The following is a 27,163-nucleotide window of genomic DNA, read 5'->3' on the forward strand; positions in this document are numbered from 1 at the left end:
ACAACTGCCAGTTAAACCTAACAAAAACACAAAACATATGTTTTCTATTTTTCTATTCTATTATATGCCACTTGTTTTCTATTTTAACTCACTTTTTTCAAACAACAGCAACAATATGTTTTGCAAAGACTAAGGTCTATACTTTGAGGCCAGGAGGTAAAGGACAAAACAATTTTCTTTTTTGGTCAATTTCCACTCTTCTGTCAGCTTTAAACTTCATTTAATTTCAAAGAAAAGGTAAGTTCACCCCTCCCTGTTTGTGCAGTGAAGCCCTCCTCCTCCTCAGCCTGCAGATCCTCAGCTTCTCATGAATAAACAGCACTTTCTAACATCCTCCCCTTCCAGCAGGCGGTGGGGTTTCAGTTAGGGGGGAGACTGACAGGTGGACCGTCCGTGAGCCCCGTCTGTAATCTGGGAAAAAGGGACTTATAGCGTCTTCCTCGGCCCTGGGAAGACCATGGCTCTCTCCAGGATCTGTCGGGAGTCTTTGCTGGTGCTTTTACTGCAAATCGTGCTGATTTGCTCCGCTCAGGTGAGAGATAGGTGCTCTTTCTTTTCTTCTATAGGTGGTTACAGTATGTCTGTGGTGCTCAGAGATTTATAGATACTTTATTGTACTTTTATGGTGTTTTATTTGTTGTGCATCATTATAAAATAGCAGATTCTGGAGTGTCTGTATGATGCTTAAAAGTGTGTGTAAAATGTATTTTTAGTCTCCTGTGGTATCATATTTTATACTCAAATCTGCATTTTCAGCTTGTCTGTTGTGCTCAGTAGACCTTTTTTCCTATTTATCACTATACTGTACATATGCTGCAGTGAAGTACTTGCACTTTATGGCATTTTGATTAAAATTCCTTGTATCCACTTAACATTCCTTTAGAGATACAAGTGCACTTTTAAGTCTTGTATAGTTTTAGCATTAGATTTTCTTTGATAGAAGCTTAATTGGCATTTGTATTTTCAACTTTTTCTTTGGATTGCTGTGTGAGCCATTTACAGAATCAGTATGGGGTACAGTAATGTTCACACTGACTGAAGTTATTTCTTTTAATTCATCACAAAATATACAAACGTTTGCCCTCAAACATCACATTAATTACAAAAGACGTCGATAACTGTGGTCCGTTTATTCCAGTGTGCACACCTGGCACCAATACAGTCCAGACAGCAGCAGTAATCTGAACACATGCAGTTACTTAGGCAGTATAATGGGACTAATATGGGAAACCAGGTTTAGTTTCATGACCTTTCCCCTCACATCACCCAAACAAAGAGACTCTGTGTGAGCTGCCCTTCACACCAGCAGCAGCAGCAGCAGCAGCATCGTCTGATATTTGGAGATGAATTTCAGTGAGGAAAAAAAAAAGAATGAAAACTGATTTTTTTTTGTGTGTGTGTTTTTTCTACAGAGGGGCCCGGTCGGTCCCAGAGGCCCCCCAGGGCCCGCCGGAGTAGCTGGCGTGCCAGGAGTGGACGGTATTGATGTGAGTCAGCGTTTCGTCTTTTCTCAGTCATGAACTTCAGTTTTCAGATTTGGGTCAAAGCTGTGGATCAGAGCATTTAATCAGATCAGTGAAGCAGGTTTTCACTGGTTTACACAAGAAAGCACCAAACAGTAGCAGTTTTACCGATTAAGTCCTTTTTTGAAATAAAAATGTCCTTGCATGACTGTCTCCTCGCTCGTTCACCATCATTGTAACCAGTGATGTTTCAGTTTCAAAACCATGTTCTACTTGGCTCTCCATGCAAGTTGTTGGACTTTTTTCAGAATCAATTGACCTGACAAGGGTTCATGAATGAGCAAAAAGCTTTTAGAAGAAAGGGAAGGGGAGCCATTCAATGAAGAGATGCAAAAAAAAAATTTATATGCTCAGTTTGTGCACAAATACAAGCATCTTTTCTCAAGCAGCATCAAAAGAAAGCCCTCTCAGTGCCTACATTTGTGCACAAATTGAACATATTAAAAATACATTTTTCTCTTTTTACATAAAACAACCTCCCTCACTTTTTTAATGTGCTATTCCTGAAGTTGATTCTTCCGCTGTTGTTGTGTGGGTTCCTGAGCAAAAAGCTCTCGGTTGCTCAATGCAAAGCAGCTCCTGTTATGTACAACATTTGAATATTTTTTATATCTTACATTTTGGGGGGATCTTCTTTTAGAGTCAACAGTAGAGAGATGACAGGAAAAAAGGAGAGAGAGAAAGATGGGGAATGACATTCAACAAAAGTACCCAAGCCAGACTTGAATCAGGGATGTTGTGGTTTTTAACGTCTTGGTCTACCAGGGTGGTCCTGGTAGTTTGAAATTTAACTCAAAGATTAAATGCTGCATTATGGGTTGAGAAATTCTACGACTGCTTGAAGTTTAAGAAATGTTTCCCATTCAATAAACTCAAATATCGATCATGGTCGAACTGAAACAAGGTTGTTTTTCTCAGTTTCTGAATTTGCAACAAGCAAAACTTTCATTTTTATGGGTTTTGGAAAATAAAAGTAGAAATTGTTAAATAGACGCTGAAACAAAACATAATCATCTGAACATCTTCTTCATGCATCTTCAGGGCGACAGAGGAGAGGACTCTACAGTGGACGGCGGACCAGTGAGTGGACTTTAAATCCCTCCTTTAAAATGCAGAAATGTGTAATCCATATTGACTTTGGGGCTTTTGAACCCAAACCAACAGTATTAACATGAGGTGACTTCTGCTTTTAGGGCCCTGATGGTGATAACGGCAAAGACGGAGCTCCCGGAGCTGCAGGTCTTCCAGGCGCAGATGTAAGTGAAACAACATTGTTGCTCAGCGGTCCTTCTAGGCTCGTCTCTACTCCACAAACAGTTTGGAGAAATAACAAAAGAGGCTGTTGATTTTTGAATCTTCCAGCTGCTTGATCTGCCCCGCAGGTTAAACTCTCCAATAAGAGGATGTATTAAATCTGTGTAAGATCTGAGATAGAGAACTTGAGGTATTCAGATCTGCTACTGTGCGAGCAGTTTGTTCTGGCCTCCTCTAAGTAAAAAGTGTGGGGAGAAAAAAAAAAACATTCCTTGAATAAATCAATCTGGCTATTTAGGGGAGAGTCTCGGATAGCTTCCTGACAGAAACAGGGGTCTTTTTGTGTGAGATCGAGGGGGGATCGGCTGCCCAGAGATGGCTGACAGGAGAGAACTGTATGCTGGGAAAGGCGGTGCAGAATGGACTCAGTGTGTTTGCTGTCTGCTGCGGTGATGCTGCTGAGGACACACGAGCAGATTCAGAGTCTCATGTGCACTGAAACAGAGAAAACGTTTAAACCAGCGCACCAAAGTTTGTACCAAGTTTGCACCAAGTTTGCACAACCGTACTTTAAGAAACCTAAGAAGAGGCAGTGAAAGAGCCGGTTTCTATCCACACGGTAGCAGGAAACAGATCAGAACAAGAAAGGTTTTGTTTTGTGTGCGAGTCTCTCTGGAAACATGGAAAATCAACATGACATCATTGCAAATTGATGATATACACTGATCCATGAGTATCTGAGAGGGTCATTCTTCCTTTCTGGGAACCTACCATTCGCTCTGAGACAGAAGTGATCTTTTCTAGTCATGTAGGCTGAACGTCTGGTTTTAAGGGAGCGTTGTGAGGGTAGTTGAGGGGAGGAGCTTAAGAACGGATGGCCCCACCCTCCGGGGGTACAGTTAACGGACTCACAGAGACTCTCACTTAAAGCAGCTTAAGAACAGAATGATCAAAATTGAAGCTTCAGAGATCTGACTTTTAGTCTGCTGTGTGGGTCATGATACAAAAACACTGGATACTACGTTTCCCATAATGCAACTCAGTAGCGTGTCTTCATTAGACCCTTCCTGTCTGGGAAACACCCAGGTATTCAAAACTCCACATCTTTCAAAATCTCCAAGGACACGCTGAGGTAACCCTGAGGACGTCACTATGACAACATTTAACAAATTACTCAGATTTGACAAAACTCTTAAAACTAAAGACACCAGAAATTATTCACATTTAAGAAGCTGGACTCAAAGAATTTTCACTTTTTTTTCTTAAAAAATGACTCAAAACAATCAACTGATTATCAACAGTTGCCAATTAATTTTCTGCCAATCAGCTATCGATTAATTGACTAATCATTGCAGCTCTACTGTATAACAATGACCCGTAAACTGAACTTCATGTGTAAAATGCCCCTTTAATGAGTCTCAAAAGATTAACACAAGCAGAGAAAACTTTACATGTTTGATAGAAGCATCACTAGAATTGGTTTTAAAGGACAATTCCAGTTTATTAAATAACAGCGGTCAGATGATAAAACAGATTGTAAAACCCCAAAGTTAGACAAACATATTTGGAAGTGAAAACAAAGGCAAAAATTAATGTTATTATTCAAACTGTCTGTTTTAAACCTCCATCACAGTTAACAGACGGACTTTGTTTACTGCAGCTGTGTGCAAACACAGTTCTTGTGTAATAAGGGATTATTACAGACATTTTGATGCATTCACTGTCATTTTTATCCACAAGTAAACAGGTTTACATAATCTGGACAGACTGTTGGCTTGTCTGACTGCTTGTGTTTGTTGCAGCTAACATTTATTTTCGCCATTAATCAATTATTATTGTGGTCTGTAAAATATCAGCAAATCTTGACAAATATCCATCACAAGTCAGAGCCCATGGTTACTTTTCAAAATGTCTTGTTTTGTCTGACTAACAGATAATCCAAAGATAATTGGTTTATTATTGTAGAAGAGTATGAAAACCAGTAAATATTCACATTTGAGAAGTTGGAACCAGTTAACTTTTGTCGTTGTTGCATTGAAAAATAGCTTAAATTATTATTTAATAATCAAAATTGCTGTTAATCATCTGTCAATTGATTGATCATTGTAGCTCTTGTTTGTTGCCCCCGATCCCAGATCTCTGCTATTAACTTTGGTTGTGTTATTTGCATGTCTTTGTAGTGTCTACACAATGAAGTGGTGCACACATTCAGACAGACTTCTCTAAAGCATTCATGGTGTTTTAGTTATTGTGATGGAAGAAGTAAATTCTTGAGAGAAGTAAATTCAGGTGTAGTTGAATAAATACGACCCGAAACGTCTCTGATATTTAGTTGCAGGTGTTTTCAGTTGTTGTTGCTGTTGTTGTTTTTGCTGTCATTACTTCCTACATTCTCTGAAAAGTGTGACAGCTTAACCCTCTGTTCAGTTATAGTTTATGCTCTACTACATGCAAAATAAACTTCAGTGCTCTATGCAGGCAGTAATCTCCCCCAAAATAGTCTTGAATTCTCTCTGTTCAACAGTAATAGCAAATATAAAACCTACAATATATGCAGTTTGGGCAAAAATAGAGAAAGTCGTGTAAGAGTGATATTTGGACTTGAAATTTTGTAAACATTGGTCTCTCCCAACAAAATTATCATCATATCTGCCAAAATTACAATCCAAACATTTGATCTAAGTATATCAAATAACTTTGAACTTTCTGCACTCAACAACAATTTTAACATATTTAATCTGTATTTATAAAAATCTGTGTGCAAAGTGTTAACAGTGTTATTTTAAAATGTATTTAATTGTAATGTTCTGCTGCTGATGTTGTCTCTGTAGGGACCTGTCGGACCTCCTGGAGATCCAGGTGCAGTCGGCGCACAAGGGCCAAAAGTAAGTTTATTATCTATAAATTTTACTGAATTTGTCATTAAAAAAAAACACACTCCAACATTTCTGATATCAAATCACATTTCTGTTCCTGTTTTCAGGGGGATGCTGGAGCACGTGGACCTTCTGGAGAGCCTGTAAGTGCAGATAATAACCATAACAATCATTCAGTACTTCAGATGTTTAATTTTGGGTAAAAACACAGACTCTTTAACCCTCTAACCCTGGAAATAACCAGATTAGATCGGTCAGTATAAATGCAGATTCTGCAGAAAGAGGATACTTAGTTAAGGGTTGAAATTTAAAAAATAACAAAACCTATTTTTATGAATTATAAACTGTTCAGTGAACTGACACAAACTGTAGAAAACAGTGCTTGATGTGTTCTATGAGTTACATAAATCAGTATATTTGTTGGAGGACCTGCAGAGTGAAATACACAGAGTTCAATAGTTTAAACCATCCACTGCTGAAACCGCTATATAGTTTGACATTTTATCTCAAGCAACACTTTATTTGATATATCCTGCACATATTATTTCATTTATTATTTATATTAAGTACCTAATGTATACTCTGAATGTACTGTTGTTACTACAATTAATCAGATCTAAGAAAAAGGCTGTTTTATTGTGCAGTAGTCTTCTTTTTCTTCTGTTTTGACATTGTAAATTCTCCCTCACAGGGTGTAGGACCTGCCGGGCTTGATGTGAGTATATCTACTGTATACAGTATCATATTTCTCCAACCAGTTTTCTATTCAGACTAGCATGTGGAAGCAAACACAATGGTTATTGTGAACAGGCTGTTTTTATGTTCTTGTCATTGACTTAACTGCACCTGTTCAGTATCACAATGGAAAACCAGTATTTTTGTTCTGATACTATGCTCATAACCACAGCAGTAATAGTAAAAGATACGGTGAAACTTGAACAAAGTTTAATAAAGATGTCATTTACCCATGAATAATTACTTAAGAAAGAGCCACAGTGTCTTGAAACAAGAAAGAATGAGGCAGATACTAGTCTAATAAAACTACAGTCAAACTGGTGCCTGAACAGACAGGACAACAGAGGCAGGTTATTAAGAGCTCTTATCATTACTTTGTGCTCCAGGTCTCATTTTTCCAGATCCTCATTAAGATAAAGATTTTTGGACCAATTGCTGCCATTCTGAATGCAAGAATGCAGAAATTCAATCAAAATGTCATAGAAATTGGACCAGTTCTGTTGTGCGTCTAATTTAGTGCATGATACATGGATTCACAAACAAATGATATCATATAAGCATATGGAAAGGAATGATCAATATTGTTTATATGAGTGTGCAGAGACCTTTATGCAGAATAACAACAAGGACATAAAATCTGTAAAAAGTTTCATGGGAGAGTGAGAGATTACAGCAGTATAAAGAGTAATTTAACACCAAGCTGAACAATGTTGTTCCACTAATGTCTACTGGACTGGACTGCACCAGCTGTCAGTAAATTCATCACTAAATTTGTGCATAAAGTCCTATATAAGTTCTTAGTAACAACTAACCAGTTTGCACCATTAAAACTTTAGAAATATCTTGGCTAGTAAATACTTTAGTAATGTGTAAATTGGTTGCTAGGAAACACATGTAGCGCTCTACATCTCTATGCAAGAACTTGTTTGTGTGGTGCAAATCTCCACTTAGTAAACACTTTATAACTAGGCTAAGTTTGAACAGCTGGTGCAACCATCTCGTGGTCTGTAACCACACCCAACAGTGATGTCATGTTTTACTGACCACACCCTGCAGTACACTCCTACATCACTGCAGCAAGGTGAGAACTGCAACCACCAGGGGTCAGCAAAAACTTTTTCAGCCGGTGTTAAGTTACTCTTTAATATCACTATATTCATATGAACTGTTGCATAATTTGTCATGTGCAGAATGTGCATTTGTAAAAGTCTAAGAGGACATGTTTTGCTTTTTAACAGGGTATTCCTGGGACAGATGGGCTACCAGGTGAACTGGGTAAAGTCGGACCCCCTGTGAGTAAAATTTTGGACAAGTTCAAGCTCCATTATTTTTTAAACTAAATAGTTTTTTTTGCCTTTGATTCAATTTGAATTTCAACATTAAAATGAAGGAAAGAAGATAATGACGATCAATGAGAAGTGTATTATGACGCTGCATGAAGCTTTAAAATGAAATATATTTCTTGTCTATGCATTAATAAAAAGTTTATTGTCTGTCACAGGGAGCAAGAGGCCGAAGAGGTCAAGTGGGTCCTCCTGGTCCTGCTGGGGCTCGGGTAAATACCACAGCTTTTGTCTCACTGTTATGGGTCAGCTCTCAGAGAGACACCAACACTATGGGATGTTAGATACACTTATGTAAAGAAAGTGCAGTTTTTAGGGCCTTTGAAACCATGATTATCACTGTCAACACAACATGAAAAAACATTAATTCATTATGTTCTAAAAAAAGGTTGTAATTTGTATAAAATGGACTGTTCTTCTTCTAGGGACCTCCTGCCGTGTATCAAGGCGAGGACCTGGTAAGTTTGATCCTTAAGTAGATTCATTAAAACAATTCATCAGCAAAATCCTTTAACCTTTTAAGTTGTTTATATACTGTAACTTCATCTTTTTTCTGCAGAGTAATTATCAATTAATGAATGTGTTGTTCCTACTTTCAATTTTATGTTTCTTATGTTTCTTTCTAACTCCACACCCTCAGATTATTTTCATTTTCAAACTTGTAGTCTTCAGCCCCAACCGACAATGACTCAAGTGACATCACACCGTTCCCTCTGGAGACACAAAAGGCTTCATACTACTTTTTACACATACAGTAGTATTCCCCAAAACCTGGAAACAGACTTTGATGTGGAGAATCAGTGGAATTCCCCTTCAAGAATCCACAGCTAAACAGCAACATTTTTAAAACAAGAAGCCTCAAAATTCAGATTTCAACAACATTATTGTTGGCTGATTGTTTGTTCTCTGGGTTTGATTTTTAGACAACATTAGCTGGTGGTAACGAAGCTGTTTAGCAGCTGACTTTCAAATGCCAGATGTCAGAGATTCCCACCAGTGCATAAAGATTCATCAAGAAGACTTTACACAACAATCCACACATTCAGCCGCATTATCACGCAAACTAACTTTCATTTTAAACTCCCAAACGCTTTCCGGAATCAGCAATAAATTTCAGACAATATGCTATGAAATGTCTAAAATATAAATATATATATCAAAAATATAGAGTCATATTTTATTTGTCCTCCCTGCTCTTGCTAGCTGGGTCTGGGGTCACTGTCAGTGGAGCCCCCTTGTGGTAGGGCTCTTCCATGACCTCAAATAGGTTGTTGTGTTTTTCAGTGTCCCAATGCCTGCCCCTCTGGTCTGAATGGACACGCTGGTCTCCCCGGCATGAAGGTGAGTAAAATTTCACTGACGCTGATAATATTTTCTCTCAGTGACATTGACTGACTGCATTTATAAGACTCTGTTTGTCTTTTAATTGCCCGTCTTATCAAATGCAATTTAAGTTTAACTCTGTGTTTCCTTCCGAAGGGCCACAAAGGGGTTAAAGGTGAATCTGGTGAGCCTGGAAGGCAAGGACACAAGGTAAAATACTTTCTTCCTCCCTTTTATCATATTACACACTGAACAGCCTCTATGATAATAAACTTTATTTGTATAGCACCTTTCATACAAAATGCAACTCAAAGTGCTTCACAAAAAAATAAACAAAAATAAGAAAAAGATAAAAAAATAATAAATAATAAATAATATATATATATATATATATATATATATATATATATATATATATATAGATAAACAAATAAATAATTGAGAACATTAACAGGAAGAATAAAAGGAGGCAAACAAGAAAAATGAGAGATGAAAATGAGAGTGCATTACATTAAAACAGAGGAGACAGCTAAAAATCTAAAGTAAAAGACATAATCAATCATGAATAAGAATAGAAATACCTTAGAATAGATCAAAATGTTTGAGTATATGATATGGTGTAAAAGTCATATCATAGAGAGGCTCGGTTAAAAAGATATGTTTTTAAGCGTCGTTTAAAGCTTTCAAGAGAGACTGCTTCTCTAACGTCTTTCGGTAAGGTGTTCCAGAGTTTGGGAGCGTAATTGAAAAAAGCTGCATCTCCAATTTTCATTTGGGAAAGTATCTGGATCTCAAGCAGTCCTGCAGAGGATGATCTAAGGGATCGTGAGGGAGCATAAGGAATCAGGGAGTCTTTGATGTAGCTCGGCCCTGACCCATTGAGAGCTTTAAAAACGAGTAACAGGACTTTGAAGTCGATTCTGGAGGACACAGGGAGCCAGTGTAGGCTAGCCAAGACTGGAGTGATGTGTTCTCTTTTTTTTGTTTTTGTTAATAGTCTGGCCGTGGAGTTTTGAATGAGTTGTAATCTTTCAATTGACCCTTTAGGAAGACCTGTAAAAAGTGAATTGTAATAGTCTAATCTACTTGAAATAAAAGCATGAATTAGTTTTTCAGCACCTTGTTGAGTCAGGAACGGTCAAACCTTGGCAATATTTCTGAGGTAAAAGAATGCTGTTTTAGTCACTTTGTTTATATGGGATTTAAAGCTTAATTCAGAATCTAAAATGACTCCTAGGCTTGTTACCTCTGATTTGATTAAGGGAGTCAGGTTGCCAAGTCTTTTAAAGATCTAATCCCTTTTTGCTTTGGGGCCAATTAATAAGATTTCTGTTTTTTTCTCATTTAATTTCAAAATGTTATCACTCATCCATTTATTGATTGCGGACAAATAGGCAGTCAGAGAGTTTAGAGCAAGTGGATTGCTTGGTTCTACAGATATATATAATAGTGTATCATCGGCATAGCTGTGGAAGTTAACATCATGTTCTCTGATGACAAAATAGCAGAGGCCCGAGGCAGCTCCCTTGTGCAACACCAGAAGTTATGTCATATTTATGTTCCCCAAGACTAATGAAAGATTTCCTTCCTGTATGTCCGGAACCAGTTTAAAACGCAGTCTGAGAGGCCGACCCAGCTCTCAAGGCGATTTATGAGGATCTTGTGGTCGATAGTACCAAATGCTGCACTTAGATCAAGAAGAACTAGAACAGATACTTTATTAGCATCAGTGTTAATTCTCAAATCACTAACTATCTTAATGAGAGCAGTTTCTGTGCTGTGATTAGTTCTGAAAGCAGATTGAAATTTCTCCAGGATATTTTTCTCATTTAGAAAGTTGTTTAGTTGGTTGAAGACAACTTTTACAAGTATCTTACTTAGAAAGGGGAGGTTTGATATGGGTCGGTAGTTTGTTTAAGACTCCACAATCCAAGTTAGGTTAAGTTAGGTTAAATTAAGAAGAACATATACATCAAGATACTGCATAAACCAACTTTTTCAATTTTTCTTGTAATTGCACCAAAACGTTTAGTAAAATTTCCTAAAAATAAACAGTTACATACCTGCAAATTACTCTGAAAATATTTATTCATATACTGTAGAGTCTAAGGGTCAGTAATTATGAACCAACACACATACACTCACTCTGATGTGCAGAATAAAACACATTATGTTTAGTTGCAGGTATGACACAGTTTCTTGTACACTAACTAATGTTTCTCTCTGCAGCTTTTACAAGATTCAATAATGCTAAAGTTTCCAAAAGTTGACAAAACAGATTTTATATTTCTAGTCATAAAATGATGACATATCTGGGTTTTGTTGTCTTTCAGGGAGAGGAGGGCGACCAAGGACTACCGGGTGAAGTCGGAGCTCAAGGACTACCAGTAAAATATTTCACCATTCTCTCTTAACTGACCATCACACCGAAAAGATTCTTCCACACATCCAATGAATACAGTCAAACATATTAACATGGGACATGTTTGTCTTCTTTCCTCTCCGCTGAGTAATTTTAGGGCCCAGGTGGACAAAGAGGTCTCCCCGGAATACTGGGCTCCAAAGGTGACAGGGTAAGACTTCAAACGCACTGATGAAAACCCCACAAGCTACAAGACTTGAGATGATTTTTATTGTGGTCATTGATGGAAAAATGGATAAAAGAACCTGACAAGAAACACATAGTGAAAGAAAATGCAAGAATCTCAGTGTCCCGTAATGATGTTGCAGTTTTTCCAGAAACATGAAACAAGTTTTTGAGTAGAAATGAATAATTTCCACTTTTAAAAAACAAATTTACCAAATTTAAAAGATTTAAAGTTGTTGCTCTTCAAGAAAACAATCTTTTGAAGTTACATGATAACCGCTTACGATAGCAACACTTCCTGTTTCATCACAATAAGAGCTCCCACTTCCTCCCAATACATGATAACATGTAGACTCATTACAGGAAGTTATTTGAGCAACTGAATATAATGCAACCAGTACAAAGTATTGCAAGCACATTGATACCTGAAACTTATCAGTTATTAGCACAACATACACTGAGAGCTACTGGTGACTTCAGTCTTTAAATGTATTTGTTTCTGTTACCAACGTGTTTCTGTATTTTGTGATTTATATTAAGTGGCTGCTGTAACATTATAATTTTTCCTTTCGGATTAATGTGACGTGAATGTGAAGTGACTTAAATTCACTACAGAAATCTCTATTATTAAATTATTATACTTATTGTTATTATTATAACTGTGAAGATCCTAATATAAAAGGGGCAATCCAACAACTAGTAAAAAAGTAAAAAAGTATTTCACTTCCATAAAGTTGGGGGACTAACGAGAGAAAGATAAATAAACTCCTGGATCCTACATTTCCCATAGTGCAACTTGATGGGGTTTTTTTGTTCAACTCTTCTGGTGAATTGTCCCTTTAATATCCTCACTCAGGTCTTTTAATGACTGATGACATTATTATAGATCGATAGATATACTTAATTGATCCCAAAATGGTAATCTACAATAGTCACCACATGCCAACATATACAACAAGAGGAACAAACAGGAAAATAAAGGACAAAGATAAGACAGTTAAAACAGTCTGAAAGACAACACTGGATACAGGAAACACAAGGAAATAAAAACTACTTAAAGTGCTGAAACAGCAAATAAAGAATGCAAAAGATCTAACAGCCAGCAGTAAATAAATACTCTCAATCATTCTGTTGTATTGAATCATAATATATCTGCTTATTAAAAAATGTACTTGTAACAACTTTCCATCTTTTAAAACAGGGACCTCGTGGAAAACCTGGTGATTTAGGTCCTCAGGGCATCCAGGGAGGCCCGGTAAGTCCCTGTGTCACTGTCACCTCTGCTGACTCCTCCTTATTGTTATTTACACAAAATACTGACAAAAACTGATTACATTTTTTTAGGGTGATGCAGGCCAAAGAGGAGCGATAGGTGAGATCGGGCCAAGAGGAGTAACGGTAAGATCTTAATCACAAACTAGACCCAAAGCACATCTAGTTCACGTGTGACTTTACTGCCATCAGACGATGCTTTCAATTATTGTTATTTAAGTTTGACAGTTTGTTTGTCTTTAGGGAGAACGAGGTCCAGTTGGAATCAGAGGAGTGCCGGGGCCAAAAGGAGAGGCTGTGAGCACTGGTTTATCTTCTTAATCAATCAATAAATAAATCCACCTGTCCTGTCTTCTGCTTTCCTCACCACCCATCCACCTTCTTTCATGTCCTCCTACCTTCCTTCCTACTTTTTTACCTTTCTGTGAGGGATCCAACCCTACAAATACTGATGTTTTACCAGATACTGTTCCTTATAAAGCTTAACAACACTAAACGCCAATTCAACCATCCTAACAATATGTTTACAGCTACAACTAATGATTATTTTCATTATCAATTAGTCTTTTGATTATTTTCTCAACTAGTCAATTAGTTGTTTGGTCTATAAAATGTCAGAAAATGGTAAAAAATGTCAATCGGTGTTTCGCAAAACTTGAGGTGACGTCCTCAAATGTCTTGTTTTGTCCGGACCAACAGTCCACAACCCAAAGATACAGAAGACTAAAGAAACTTGAAAATCTTCACATCTAAGAAGCTTAAACTGAAGAACTTTATAGTGTTTTTTTCCTTCAAAAATGACTTAATCGCCAAAAATAGTTGGCGATTCACTTTCTGTCAATCAACTAATCAACTAAATATGTAATCACACAAAATATTTCAAGCCCTTTACAGATCCTTCCCTACTCAACATATGACCTGTTTCCTCCATTTAAAAGAGAAACACATTTGTGTGAAATTAGCTTTAATCTGTTTATCACACCGCTCAATCTCTTCTCAACAGGGTCTCGTTGGTCCAGATGGTCGTGAAGGAATTCCTGGGCTGCCGGGGTCAAAGGTAACAACTACCTACTGTATTATAGTAGTGTGTGAAAGTGATTTTTGACACGAAAACAATTTTTGGCAATCTAAGAATTTTAGAAGTGTGCTTTTAGTGCTGTTTAGTTTCCATTTTCAAAGTCAGACAGGTTAATGGTTTTTGTTGTTGTTCAGGGTCTTCCAGGGAAAAATGGTGCTCCAGGTGATGCCGGTCCACAAGGTCTTCCTGTAAGTATGACCTTTGACACCAAAACATCCCAGATTCATCAGAAATTTGCCTTTTTGATATCAGACATTGATGTTTAATACAATCTTCTCCATGTAGGGTTTGCCAGGCGCTTATGGCCAGAAAGGTGTCAGTGGTTCAAAGGTATGATCAAACATGTGCAGCCATTGTTACAATATCATACCAGTACTATACTTTTACTACTAACAGTGATATCCACATAGCAGTATTCTCTAAAATGAACTGTACTGTTTTTCTCTTTTTGTTACCAGGGTAGCACAGGTGATCCAGGAAGTGTAGGACTGATGGGATCTTCGGGGAAACAAGTAAGTTTAAGAGAAGTTCAAACACATCAGTCGTGTTACAGTAAAGTTGAGTGATTTATGTAGGGGTTAAAGGTCGGAACATTTCCTCAGCCTATAAATGAACCAATAAATGTTTACTTCAAGTACATGACAAGAAAACTGAGGTCACCAGCTGATGATTTGATGTTTTTTGTTTCCAGGGCGAGCGTGGCGAGCAGGGAGAGGTGGGACCTGTTGGACCCAGAGGAGGACCAGTGAGTTTTTGATAATCAGTTTCCACGTCTTTTTTTTTTTTTTTAGCTTAAAGCTGCAAGATACAGTTTTTTCCTTGAGACAGGAGAAAAAAATCACCTTCACTTCCTCCCCCAACTCTTGTCACTTATCCAGATGAGGTATCCAGTGTCCTGAGAGCCTCCAAGGCAGATCTGACTCAAATGTTTATAACCTTGACTTCCTGCTTTGCAGCCACTAGCTGCACCATCACAGCCACAAAAAGCTCATTGCTGGCTACATCCATTTGATACACAATCAGGAAGGTTGCACATTGTAGCTTGAAGTCTGACTGAAGTGGGCTCATAAACAAGTACAGAACATTCTTCTGAATTAGAGTCCATCATATAATTTATCTTTTGTTTCAAGGATATAAGTTAAAACTGACTTAAAGGACCAGTGTGTAGGATTTAGTGGCATCTAGCAGTGAGGTTGCAGATTGTAAACAAATGAATACCCCTCCCCTTCCAAACGTGAAGGAGAATCTACAGTGGCTGTGAAACTCACAAAAAACAATAAAGGCCCTCTCTAGAGCCAGTGTTTGGTTTGTCTGTTCTGGGCTACTGTAGAAACATGGTGGTGCAACATGACGGGCTCCGTGGAAGAGGACCCGTTCCCTCTGTAGATATAAAGGGCTCATTTTAAGGTGACAAAAACACAATGATTCCTATTTTCAGGTGATAATACACTATTTAAAATATACTTATGAAAATTATATTCCATTTCTGCCAAGTCCGTTCTGCTAGATGCCACTAAATTCTACACACTGGTCCTTTAACTTGAGCAGAAGGACCAAATCATATCAGCGAGCTGCACCTTCGTCATAAAGTTTAGTCTGTTTGTTTTCCCTGAACAACAGCTAGAATATGTAGAGCCTGCTGCAGTTTTTTATCATGTACTTTGCAGATTTGACATTATTTTACCACACTGTGCAATCTGATGTGACAAATGATCTCACTGTCCGCAGAATTTGCAAAAGCCTGCACAGAAAACAGTGTGCATGTAACTGATGATGTAGTAACTGCAACATAAAAGCCGGTTAACAGTTCCTCTCAACAGAGTAAAACTGGATAATGTAACTGCATCTAATCATTACATTAATAAAGAATTTAAACAATTCAATAGAATAATTGAGTACCAACTGGTACGAAAAAGGACAACTCAAAATTAAATTTTTTAAACATGTTTTTGATGTATTTCATGACATTTGATGGTTTTTATTTACATTTTCATGCTCATATTCAATTAAATTCACAGTTATCAAACTGGTTGATGTAGTGAAGCACAATAATAGGCCAGAAATTACAAGTAATGTTTAGCTCTCGATTTCAAATATTTCTTTTAATTGTGCTTTGATGCATGAAGGCACCTGTCTGTGTTTCCAGATTCTACCGTTGCTCTTCTTTGTTTTTAGGGTGAACGAGGAGAGAGAGGACATGAGGGGCCTCCAGGACCACCAGGAGGCAGGGTAAGACCTGAGAGAGTCTGTTTAATGTAAAGAACATAATCTCACCCAAACACCTCGATCAGTGACTGTCAGAGAACAAAATCCCACAGAAAGCAGCCGTATAGAGGTGGAGGTGACAGCGGATTTGTCTGATGTCCCATTTTGATGACATGTTTGTCTTTGCTGGATTCAGTAAAAGTAAAACAAAGATAAACTGAAGATGTAATCGACAGTCAGACCAGAATTGGCAATGATGAATTTACTTGCATGCTAGGACATGCTAGCATACTACAAGTTGAAATGTATGTCCTGTCCTGACTGGATGTTGGTGAGCATTGGGGGAAATTAACATATTGGATCTGATAAATCATGTATTGATGTGTTAATGAAGAATTTCCAACACATTTTACAGGTCACAGTTAAATCAGATTGACCTCAAAGCAAAGTGAAAACAAATCGAACACAGCGAGATCAATTTTTGACCCCCTTGTTCATCTCTAGTTTACTGGGAGCTGCACATAATAATAAACACATGATAATCCCACTAGGATCCTACGAGGAGACACATGCAAATCAAACAGGCAGCTCTCCTGGTAACAGACTGTCAGGGAGCTGATGATGATGTTTGTTGAATGAAACACAGAGGACGAGGCATGTGAAGGAGGGGATATTTAGGAGATGAATTGCTCTGCATGAATGTTTGGTAAAGGGAAAGAAAATCATGATTATGGACCAAATATATAAACCAGCTCCATTAGAGCTACTCACAGACGAGATAAAGGCCATATGTTAATGCTTGGTGTAAAAGTAATATTGTCATTTATAATCATAGTCATCAATTACAGGAGAATATACTAGATTGACATTTAAGTACTTACTTTGATTGACTCAACTTTTGTATGATTTTTGTTATTTTATCAGTAGGAAAGCTCCCGATATTCCCAAGAAGTTAGATCAAATACAGAAGAATAACTGGTCGACAGTAAAGTTTAAACAACACTTGCATTGAGGAATCAACTATTTATAGCAAGTAGCTTAACACTTGGATTTGGTGAAAAACGTTTTCTTTCAGGGAGCTTTCAAATAATCTGACTAGTAACAAGGATTCTGCTGAGAGAACAAATTCCCGAAAAACAGATGAAAGAGATTTCTACTTTATTAGCAGGGAGCACATTTGACCCCCGAAAACAACGAAGCTGCTGCCATTTACTGCCCTAAATCTATGAAACAAGCATGTTGCAATTTCCTCTCGAATGCTAGCGAAAAATATTTAATCTGAGATGTAACTCAGTAATCCTGAATACTCTCAGATTATTTTACAGCAAGATACTAATACTGCCTACACTATGCTTTATTTAGAACCCATACATCTCTAAGCCACTAAAAAGTATCTGAAAATTATAGTTTATTATCTTATTAACATGTTAAAACCTCTGCAAGGACATTAGAAGAGAAGATACTCGATGTTAATTAAGTCAGATGAGTTTGTCTCTTTTCTTTAAAGCCCTTTACTGTCAAACTGGTCACAAACAAGAGGTCAGTGTGGACTGGAAATGGTTACTGGCAAGTGTTCATTGCAGATACAGAGTGTACACCGGGGATAAACAATCCTCCACATTCTTGTTAAACCAACAGGATTCAATCAGATTAATTTCTTAAGCCTGCAAAACACACTTGAAAGATTTGGGATCAAGTCTATTTCTCTGTTATAGTTATGGATGGAGATAATAGTCGCCACTTGGCAGAATTAAAACAGATATGGAGTCATTATTTATTTATTATTAAGATTAAATTAATTACATCTTGGTCAAACCCTTCTATAAAGTTCTGTGAAGTTTCTTAGATTCCCTGCTGGCAGGATAACAAACCACCGGAGGGTAAAAACATTCCTTCAGAGCAAAACAACAGGATTTATTATAATACTGTTGTTGGGAAAAGACACGAGTAAAAGGAGACGACGGATTGATCGAGAAAGGTGAAAACACTCTGATGAAGTTCAATCAGGCTGAAAATATTAACAGTGTTGCAACCTTTGAAAAACATAATAACCTCCCAGATCTTATCAGCATGTCAGTCGACTCCCTGTATGATGCCATCTAATCCATTCTGCTCAGATCTATCAAACTAATCCCTGAGATATAAAGTGAGCGATAAGTGTTCGTAAATACGTCTTCTATCCTGAACGTATTATTCAACAACAGGATCATTCAACAGAATAAACCTTGTATCTTGCTCAGACATCCACTGCTGGGAAGCGGAGTCTTGTGCTTTGCTGTTTATTAAAGAGTGGCGTGTCTTTATGAACCTCCGTCCCTGTGGTTAAATCTCTAATCCGCCGGTGAGCGGGCATGAATGGCCTCTTGTTACAGAAGTCTGAAGGCCCAAAGGGGTATTTCTGCAGCTCGGGGGGGTGGGGGGGGGGTCAGGGCAGGAAAAGAAGCTGAGAAGCCCTGAAAGAGCTCTCTGTTCCCCTGGAATGCTTGAAACCGGTCGGTCCACTGTACACCTCAATCAGTACCCGCACACACCTAGAAACATCAGAGGGAGGGTGAACGGTTGGGGGGGTCCTCAACGTTCAGACCATGTGAAATTGTTTTTTTTTTCTGCACATGTGGTCAGGTTGAGGTGGGCGGTAGTTAAGTTTCTAAACTTCTCACAGTCGATCTTGTGATGTGAGTGTGTGCGTGTTTTCTGTGTGTTTATTTTCTATGTGTGTTTTAACAGGGAAGCAAGGGTGATCTGGGACTTCCAGGACTTCCTGGTCCTGCTGGGTATCTTGGCCAGAAGGGTGACAGGGTAAGAAATTAAAAAAAAAAAGAGATAAATAGTGAAATGAAGTAAAGTCAAATTTGCCTCAAGAGGGTTTATAATAACATACAACACTCTCTATCCTCAGACCTTATCCTTAGAATTTGGACAAGGAACTCCTCCCCTCCAAAAAAACCCCAAAAACAAAACAAACAAACCCTTTACAGGGAATAAAAATGCATACATAAATACACAGATTAACTTTAAAGTGAAGCCATGAAAAGGCAACAAGCTAAACAAAATGCATTTGTTTCGATTCTATTTCACAAATTGTTTTCAAATGTACTCCGATCATATTCATAAACATACTTTTGCAAAGAAATGCCATCCTCCATACAGCCACAGGTGTTTTTAATTATTTTGGCTGTTTACACCTGAATTTGGGTTCTGAGGTCACTAAACTGCACCAGGTGAAATGCGTCATCTTGAAATGATGGAACAAAGCTAAAAGAAGACTCACTCATTCCCTATTTACTACATAGTGTACTATATTTACCCTCTGCCATCTTATTTGAGCATCCGAGTATCTGAGTGTGTAAATTTATGAACTGTACAGAGAGTTAAAATACCACAATGGAACAAAAACAGCAGAAACTAGTGCACATGCCATGGACACCTCTAACAATCTCACCATTTTATAGATGCAAAGATCACTGTTGTGCAACTGTCATGATGAAGATGATGAGTGAGTCTCTGAAATCTGGATTTGCTGCTCACTCTTGAGTATTGAGTGGAGTAGTAAATGAGAGAACAAAGGAGTGATTTTGGACGCAGCCCTGCAGACAATTGCCTGTGTAGATGTCCTGTGAATTTTTGCTAATTAGAGAATTTAGGTTTAAATGCTGCAAACTGGGCTGACTGACTGGTTTTCAGTGCTTATTAACTGAGGTCCAGCTGTGATGCATTTCATAGAGATAAGCTGCTGTTTTCCATTCACATCTATGGAAGTCAGATCAACGGATGAGTTTAAGCATGTGTTTCCTGTTTCGGTGTGAGCTCAACCAGGTGGATGTGAAACACTGCTGCGCTGTATTTCGATGGATTGAATTATTCACGTGTGTTTCATCATTATTTTTAGAACATTATCACACGACCAGACTACACACTGTAGTGCAGCTCTAATCGATAGTTATCTTTTACCTTAAACTTGGCATTATCAGAATACTAACTATTTTCAAGCACAGTGCAGCAGTGTGTCTGTTGGCCGACTGAGCATTGAACAAAAGTGAAGTTCGACCGCTGGAGATCGTAACGAAACAGGAAACACACGCTTGAATTTGTCTGTAATTTGGGCTTCCATTGAAGTGAATGGGAAAAAGAGAGTGAATATTCTTAAGATGATACTTTTAGTCTGTAACTTTTTGGAAAACAAGACTAAGTTTTGGATAAATAGTACATTTTTCACATCTCTTCCATATCTTTGGTTTTGTGTAAAATACATAGAGCAGGTTTCTTCCTGATCAGTATTCAGAGGCGCCTTATGTATTGTTTGGCAAAAATAATACAATTTAGTAATATTGAATATCGACATAAAATATCAGCTATTGATCAGCTCAGAAACATATATCGATCAAATCCAAACCAGCAGAAGGATGAGTCTCATTCAGTAAAGTAAGAACGAATGAGCTTGGAACGAAATCAAGAACAAGGTTATGATTTAATTACATACTGTAGCTGAACTGTACAAGCTCTCAGTCAATGACCTTCTTCAGGTAACAACGTAACAAAGAAAATATGTTAAAAATCTGTAATTTGGTTTGACTTTTTCAAATTATCTATAAACACGTGAAAAAGCGGCTTTAAATTAAATCATTACTGTTAAATAGTTTTAAACAATCAAATATTCATTCTGTCCTTTTTTTCTCAGGGTGCCGTCGGTCTCGATGGTCCAAAGGGAGATCAGGTATGTTGTAATATTACACCTGCTATTAAAAAAAACCCATCAAGGTGTTGAGTTGGAGAAAATTAAAATGCTGACAAATCTGTCATACGTCTTTATTTCAGGGACCTGCAGGCTCTGAAGGAACAGCAGGAGAGAGAGGAGATCTGGTGAGTGATCGACTACTGAAACACCTGCTTCTGACTCTGTTTTCATCCAGACAGACAGACAGACGTGTTCACATGTTGAGTAGAAAGTCAGCCTGTCAGTGAGAAACAAGTGTACGCAGCACGGTGAGCAAGCGAACCTGTTACAGTCAGTATTCACCTTTATTATTATGTATACATATTTTGTTTATAACTGCTTTTAACCCTTTGGAGCCTACCATAGACAACTGTCTGTATATGTCATTGTTTGGTTTTATGCTATTTTTGAAGCTATGTATCATGTTATCAAGTGTTTTATATCCCTCAAATCAGCACAACCTCAACTATCCAGTGATGTAACTAAATAACATGTACTATAAAGTCAAATTTAAGGAAATCAGGCAATAATTGTAGAAAATACACAAAACTAGCCTATAGAAATGAATCGTTTTAAATCAAAAAACAGGTAATAGTAACATGAAGAAGAAATTTGGCAACACATAAAAAACACACAGTGAGGCTCAGAGATGTCCCAGAACAGTTTTGAACTGCCTGATTTGATCCGTTCCTCCATTATAGCCTTCAAATAGACGTTTTTTTTGCCCCATAACTCAGAAACCGAGCTGGATTCAAGCTGTTGTGTGTTTCATGGCAGTTTCTGTCCACAATAACACAGAGAGGCACGAGACATTCAGTCACCTCTTAACCTGCGCCTTTCCAGATTTATATGATTTCTTACTTAAACGGCAATGCAGAGAGACAATCATTGCACGATAAATTCTTTGAATCTCGACTTACAGAATATCTTCCTCCTCTTTGGCGCCCTCCACTGGTGGCACCCTAGAAGACCACTTAGCTCGCCTAAAACCGGCTCTGCTGCAGCGTCACTGTTTCTACAAACTCTGCATGTAACGTTTTTTTGCAGACATATAATTATTTATGTGTGTTCTCTCTTCCAGGGTGATCAAGGTGAACAAGGAGAGAAAGGATCGGTATGTTTCACCTAAACAGAGCATCATTACCACATCACATCTCAGGGAACATTTACAGCTGCAGATGATTCTTATAAGTTCAACTTTACAAGATGTAAAGTGACTTCTTGTTCATTCAAATAAGAAAGTCTAAATGTTTCCTGATACAATTCCCTTCACTGTTAACATCCTGCAGCTGTTCAGGGAGCATAATCAGCCTGACTGAGTATATTAAAGGTTTTTTTTTAGCATAAGATTAGATTATAATTTTAGATGTTAAGATTTGGTTCGCCAACAATCTCCACCCCTCTCTGTCTTCATCTAGTCAGTCTAACTTTTAGTGTCTACCTGCTCTGGTTGCTTGCAGACGGGCCCACCAGGAGAGACAGGAAATAAAGGACCCGAGGGCGGCCGAGGACAGCAGGGGAAAGAGGGCAAGCCGGGCCAACTGGGACCCCGTGGCATGCAGGGCGACATGGGGGTTCCAGGCCTGCCGGGGGCGCAGGGATCACCGGTGAGACGTTTTATCTCTGGCTAGTTTGAATCAGGGCCTAGTCAAAAACAAAGGAAATGCATGTGATGGTCGACCACAACGTTGCCATATGAACAACATCAACATCTGTTTTTCTTCATACAGGGAAAATCACCAACAGATACACATATCAAACAAGTTTGCATGAGAGTAATGCAAGGTAAGTGTTTGTCATCTTCTTTCAACTCATTGTCATACCGTTGTTTCCGCCACATGTCGATAAAGATATTTAATTTGTTTCATCAAAAGAGACGACAGTCAATTATTTTTCACGTTATAATGCAATTTCAGTTACTTGCTAAATCTGCAATTTCCTACAAGAAGGAAGCAAAATAGGAGATAAAAAAAACAAAGTACAGATTTAAAGCAGTTCAGCGACTATTGGTGCTGGCAGCCGAACCTCCATTTGAAATATGACTGACTCAAGTCACTCAAATCACAGAAAAACACATTTTCTAACCCATGATGGTATCCAGCCACCAAGAACGACTTTTAGAAAGTTTTATATGCTCTTAAAACTTACAGTACATCTCCACACCAGTAGTTTGTGCTATTTAAAACACTTAAAAAGTTCATGTGTATTTCCATGAACAGCGTCCTGTATATCCAGTGTAAACAACTTTTGTTCAGATCAGAGAAGTTAAAATTTCTTAAGACCTCACCAAAACTAACTGTAAGGCTAAAAATCACTAACGAATGTTTTTTGTGATTGGGTGAATTAATCCTTTAAAAAAAAAAATCTCTTATACTTATATTCCCTTTAATGTTTGTGATCTAATAGCTGATGCACATCCTGCTTACAGTTGTTCTGAAATATGAGACTAAAATATAAATAAAATAAAATATAAATGTCAAACGTGTCCTCTTGTGTCACAGAGCAGCTGGCTCAGCTAGCAGCCAGCCTGAGCAGGCCTGAGTCAGGTATTGCTGGACTACCTGGTCCCCCAGGCCCGCCTGGACCTCCTGGCCCTACCGGAGAGAACGGTTTCCCCGGACACGCCGGATCACGAGGACTACCCGGTCTGAAGGGTCCGCCTGGGGTAATTGGCCGCAAAGGACTCAAAGGTGAGATCCAGAGTAGCAGTTTGATAATCATATTCATTTTTGATTGGAGGGTTGTTGGACTAAATCCCATGACTGAAAAGGAAGAAAGAGTAACTCTAGTTAAAGAGACGTTACTGTCATGGTGCCATTAAGACACGGTTAAACAATTATTAGCAACACAAACTATAAAAATATGACAAAATAGATGAGTTCTGGCCACAGACTGACTGCGATGTAGCAGTTAGCTTTCTGAACAGCCATTATATCAAGTGTATATTTTAGGTTTACTGCTCGCCATCGTCTTTGTCAGTTGCTTTGATTCAGAAAATCCAGTTTTGGCCGGTCGGGTGGAACCTGAACTGTTGGATGACCCGTCAATCAAAGCAAAAAATGCAACCAATCATACTCATTTTTGAGGGAACAATCTATTTCTTCTAGCCAACAGTTCGAGACGTCATGTTAAATCTGTTTTTTTAATGTTTTGAGTTTATTTCTATGCTTTTCTTTGATGCTGCAGTGACCTACTTCCCTCTCAGTCATGTTCCTCTTCATATTAATGAAGGAACAGAAGAAGAGTGAAGTCTGAGCCTGAACTCCGGCTAAATATAGTAACTTCAATTATGTGTTTCCTCTTAGTAATGACTATTTTTTTTTGCTCTGCAGGTGACCAGGGTGACAGAGGGGACAGAGGACCCACAGCGAGAGGACCCAAAGGAGCACCAGGTGCTCCTGGTCTGCCAGGTAAGTGATGGGCGGAGGGCAGATATCTAATTTAAGAATAAATGTCCTCGTTTCAGATTCAGACTGTGTAATCTAAATCAAACACTCAGCATCATTAAACAGCATGTAAAACCATTTACCGGCCAATATACATCATGAAAAATACACATTTACATCTTCAATTATCTTCAGTATATTGATTAAAAATAAAACTCAATGTTTAATCATCTAAGTAATTTTACTTTTAATTCAACTCAATCCAGCACATGAAACCCAGCAGGTCTTTCCTTAGAAGAATATACTGCATATGTGTTGTTAATTAGGAGATGTAGGATGATGCGTAATTTACAATATAATGGATATATTTTTATAATGTGTACTGTACTATTGCTTTAATAACTCTACAATTCAAAGCCTATTTGATTATGTCCTTTTTAAAAAAATATTTCTACCTCAAAACAGATGTAGTAATACAGTAAAAATTACAGCAATTTTTCTTATGGACCGTTTTATTATTTTTTAAATGAGTAGACGCATCGTTTGATCGTTTTCCTTACTGGTGATGATCTGCTTTATATAAAGGCCTTTTTTCATTTTAATAGACAAAACAAAAGTTGTCAAATGTTAAATGTTGCTGTACAAGAACTTTGCTTAAATCAAACAAAGTCTAACCTTCACAAATTTTTTATTTAAATCAGGAACTATCTGCAAACTAATCAGGTGTCATTTCTGTGACAGTTGTTCATTTGTAACTGCTGAGCCAAATTATTTGCATGTCGTCATCACTGTTTTTATAAAGATAACAAGTGTTTACCTCCAAATATGATAATCTGAGGTATTATCAGTTACAACGGTTTATGCTGCCAAAAGTGCCTTTTTCCTCCTCTCGCACAACGTGATTGGCTGCCGTTTGATTCAGTATGTCAGCCGTCACACAGTTTTTGATTTTCTTATTATTCTGCTTTTACAAGAAACTTTTCTTATTATATCACAAAACATGCTCGTATAATTTGGAAACAAACATTCATCTTTTTAATGGTCAATCTTCTAGTAAGTAATCGGTCCTTTCCTACACTCCCCTCAACAGGTGGAGTAAAAGGTCAGAGGTCAGCTACAGAGCGCTCTGGGTGGTTTTAGGGATTCACTGTTTCCTGCAGAGACTCTGTGTTTTTGAAAGAATTAATATTGAGCTTGTTTCTGTCACTCCTTCCTGTCAGGTGATCCCGGCAGAGCTGCTTATGGCACAAATGGTCGTGACGGAGAGCGGGGACCTCGCGGCGTTCCCGGTATCCCCGGCGTTCCCGGGCCTCCCGGTCCCGCCGGTCTGAACGGTTACTGTGAGTCGTCGCAGTGCGTTCTGCCCATGGTGGCGTCGCCGGTTTCGGCAAAGGACTCCAGCATGAAGGGCCCCAGTGACATGTGAGGAAGGGCTGAAGCTGAACTGGAGGAAAACTGAGAGACTAGAGGAGAAAACCAGCACTCCATGGAAGATTTGTCTTTTGGGGTTTTGTCATTTGGTGAGGGTGGCCAATGAACAACAAACATCATTTTAAAAAAACTCCTAACAAAAAGCTTTCATTTTTACCTCAGTTTTACCATCTCTGTACTGTAAAATAAAAAAAGGAGTAGTAATAAGAACTCAGTGTATATGTACAAAACAACCAGCCCCATTTCCCTCAGATCAAATCTAAAAATGCAACAACGAGGCGAATCTAAAAGTTTTTCTGTATGTTTATGTAAATGTGTCAATACGCAAATTATACTGCTGGATGACGTACATCTGTTTGTGAGTATCTTTGTTGTTTACCAACTAAAATCCCCCTGTGCCTTTTCCTCTAAATGTTTTAATAATTTCTCTGTCATGACGACTTGTTGTTTTTGTGATTGGAGGGTGGCGTTGTTTGGAAACCTCTCTAGCAGTTTTATATGACTTCTTATTTATTATATCAAGGTTCGACGGGACATCTTCAAGTTGTACAAAGGAGGAAAATAAACACATTTTGATAACCTCTTGCATGTTTTGTATGGACGAGTACAGCCAAAAAAAAAAACCCAACCAGGACTGAGCGTTAAATATTCCAACAATCAACAGCTTTAAGATATTAATTCCTCCAAAACAGACCAGGTGTGATGATAAATGACGTGTCAGCTGTGTCATGAAGACATGAACACACATTTTGAGGGCTTGATTTGACAGTTTTCATGTAAGTTTTCAGTATTTCATCATATTCTTGATGTCCAACTGGAAAAGCTTCTAAAAAAACAACATTTCAATCAAAGGTTATTGTCAAGTTTTTCACAGTTTTGTAGAACTGCAATGATCAGTCAATTGACAGAAATTGAATCAGTATCACTATTTTGATAATTGATTAATGTGACATTCATATATCACATAATCCTGTCATGTATGAATGTCTTTGGGACAAAACAAGACATTTTTCAGACAATTTATAGACAAAACGACCACATGATTGATTGAGAAAATGTTCAGCAGATTAATAACAGATAATGAAAATAATTGTTATTTGCAGGTTCCATGTTCAGGGATTCTTGCCAGAGCAGGAAAAAACTGCAAAAATCAACATTAGCTTTGGTTTAACGCGCTGAGTCATGATCAGAGGTTTGTAGGTTTGAACTCACAGCTGCCAAAATTCTTTTCAAATGTGAATATTTTCTGTTTTTTTGGGTCTTTCATGACATAAACTGAATATCTTTGGGTCTGTTGGACTGTTGGTCATTGGACATTTGAGGGCCTTTCTTTGGACTTTGGGAAACTGATCAACATTTTTTACCATTTTTAGACATTTTACAGACCAAACGATTAATCGAGGAAATAACTGCCAAATTAATCAATAATGAAAATA

General features: G+C 37.9%; 1 protein-coding gene and 1 long non-coding RNA gene across 2 annotated transcripts; one reads left to right on the forward strand and one right to left on the reverse strand.

Moving 5' to 3' along the window:
* Positions 1-211: 211 nt before the first annotated feature.
* col9a1a (collagen, type IX, alpha 1a) lies at positions 212-26,534 on the forward strand. The gene is made up of 32 exons (XM_042399542.1): positions 212-532; positions 1,413-1,487; positions 2,565-2,603; positions 2,717-2,779; positions 5,609-5,662; positions 5,761-5,796; positions 6,345-6,368; positions 7,627-7,680; positions 7,890-7,943; positions 8,157-8,189; positions 9,016-9,072; positions 9,211-9,264; positions 11,388-11,441; positions 11,574-11,627; positions 12,843-12,896; positions 12,986-13,039; positions 13,157-13,210; positions 13,917-13,970; positions 14,126-14,179; positions 14,277-14,321; positions 14,450-14,503; positions 14,683-14,736; positions 16,167-16,220; positions 18,924-18,995; positions 20,875-20,910; positions 21,012-21,056; positions 21,992-22,024; positions 22,371-22,517; positions 22,641-22,695; positions 23,412-23,600; positions 24,243-24,320; positions 25,517-26,534. Exons 1-32 carry the CDS (start codon positions 458-460, stop codon positions 25,720-25,722), a joined length of 2,064 nt encoding a protein of 687 aa, XP_042255476.1. The 5' UTR covers positions 212-457; the 3' UTR covers positions 25,723-26,534.
* Positions 20,991-22,439, reverse strand: LOC121888162. The gene is made up of 2 exons (XR_006093151.1): positions 22,352-22,439; positions 20,991-21,148 (listed from the first exon to the last, which is right to left on the reverse strand). It is a non-coding gene; the product is annotated as an uncharacterized LOC121888162 (long non-coding RNA).
* Positions 26,535-27,163: the final 629 nt, after the last annotated feature.

This window comes from Thunnus maccoyii, chromosome 2 (assembly GCF_910596095.1).
Source record: "Thunnus maccoyii chromosome 2, fThuMac1.1, whole genome shotgun sequence".
Taxonomy (NCBI): domain Eukaryota; kingdom Metazoa; phylum Chordata; class Actinopteri; order Scombriformes; family Scombridae; genus Thunnus; species Thunnus maccoyii.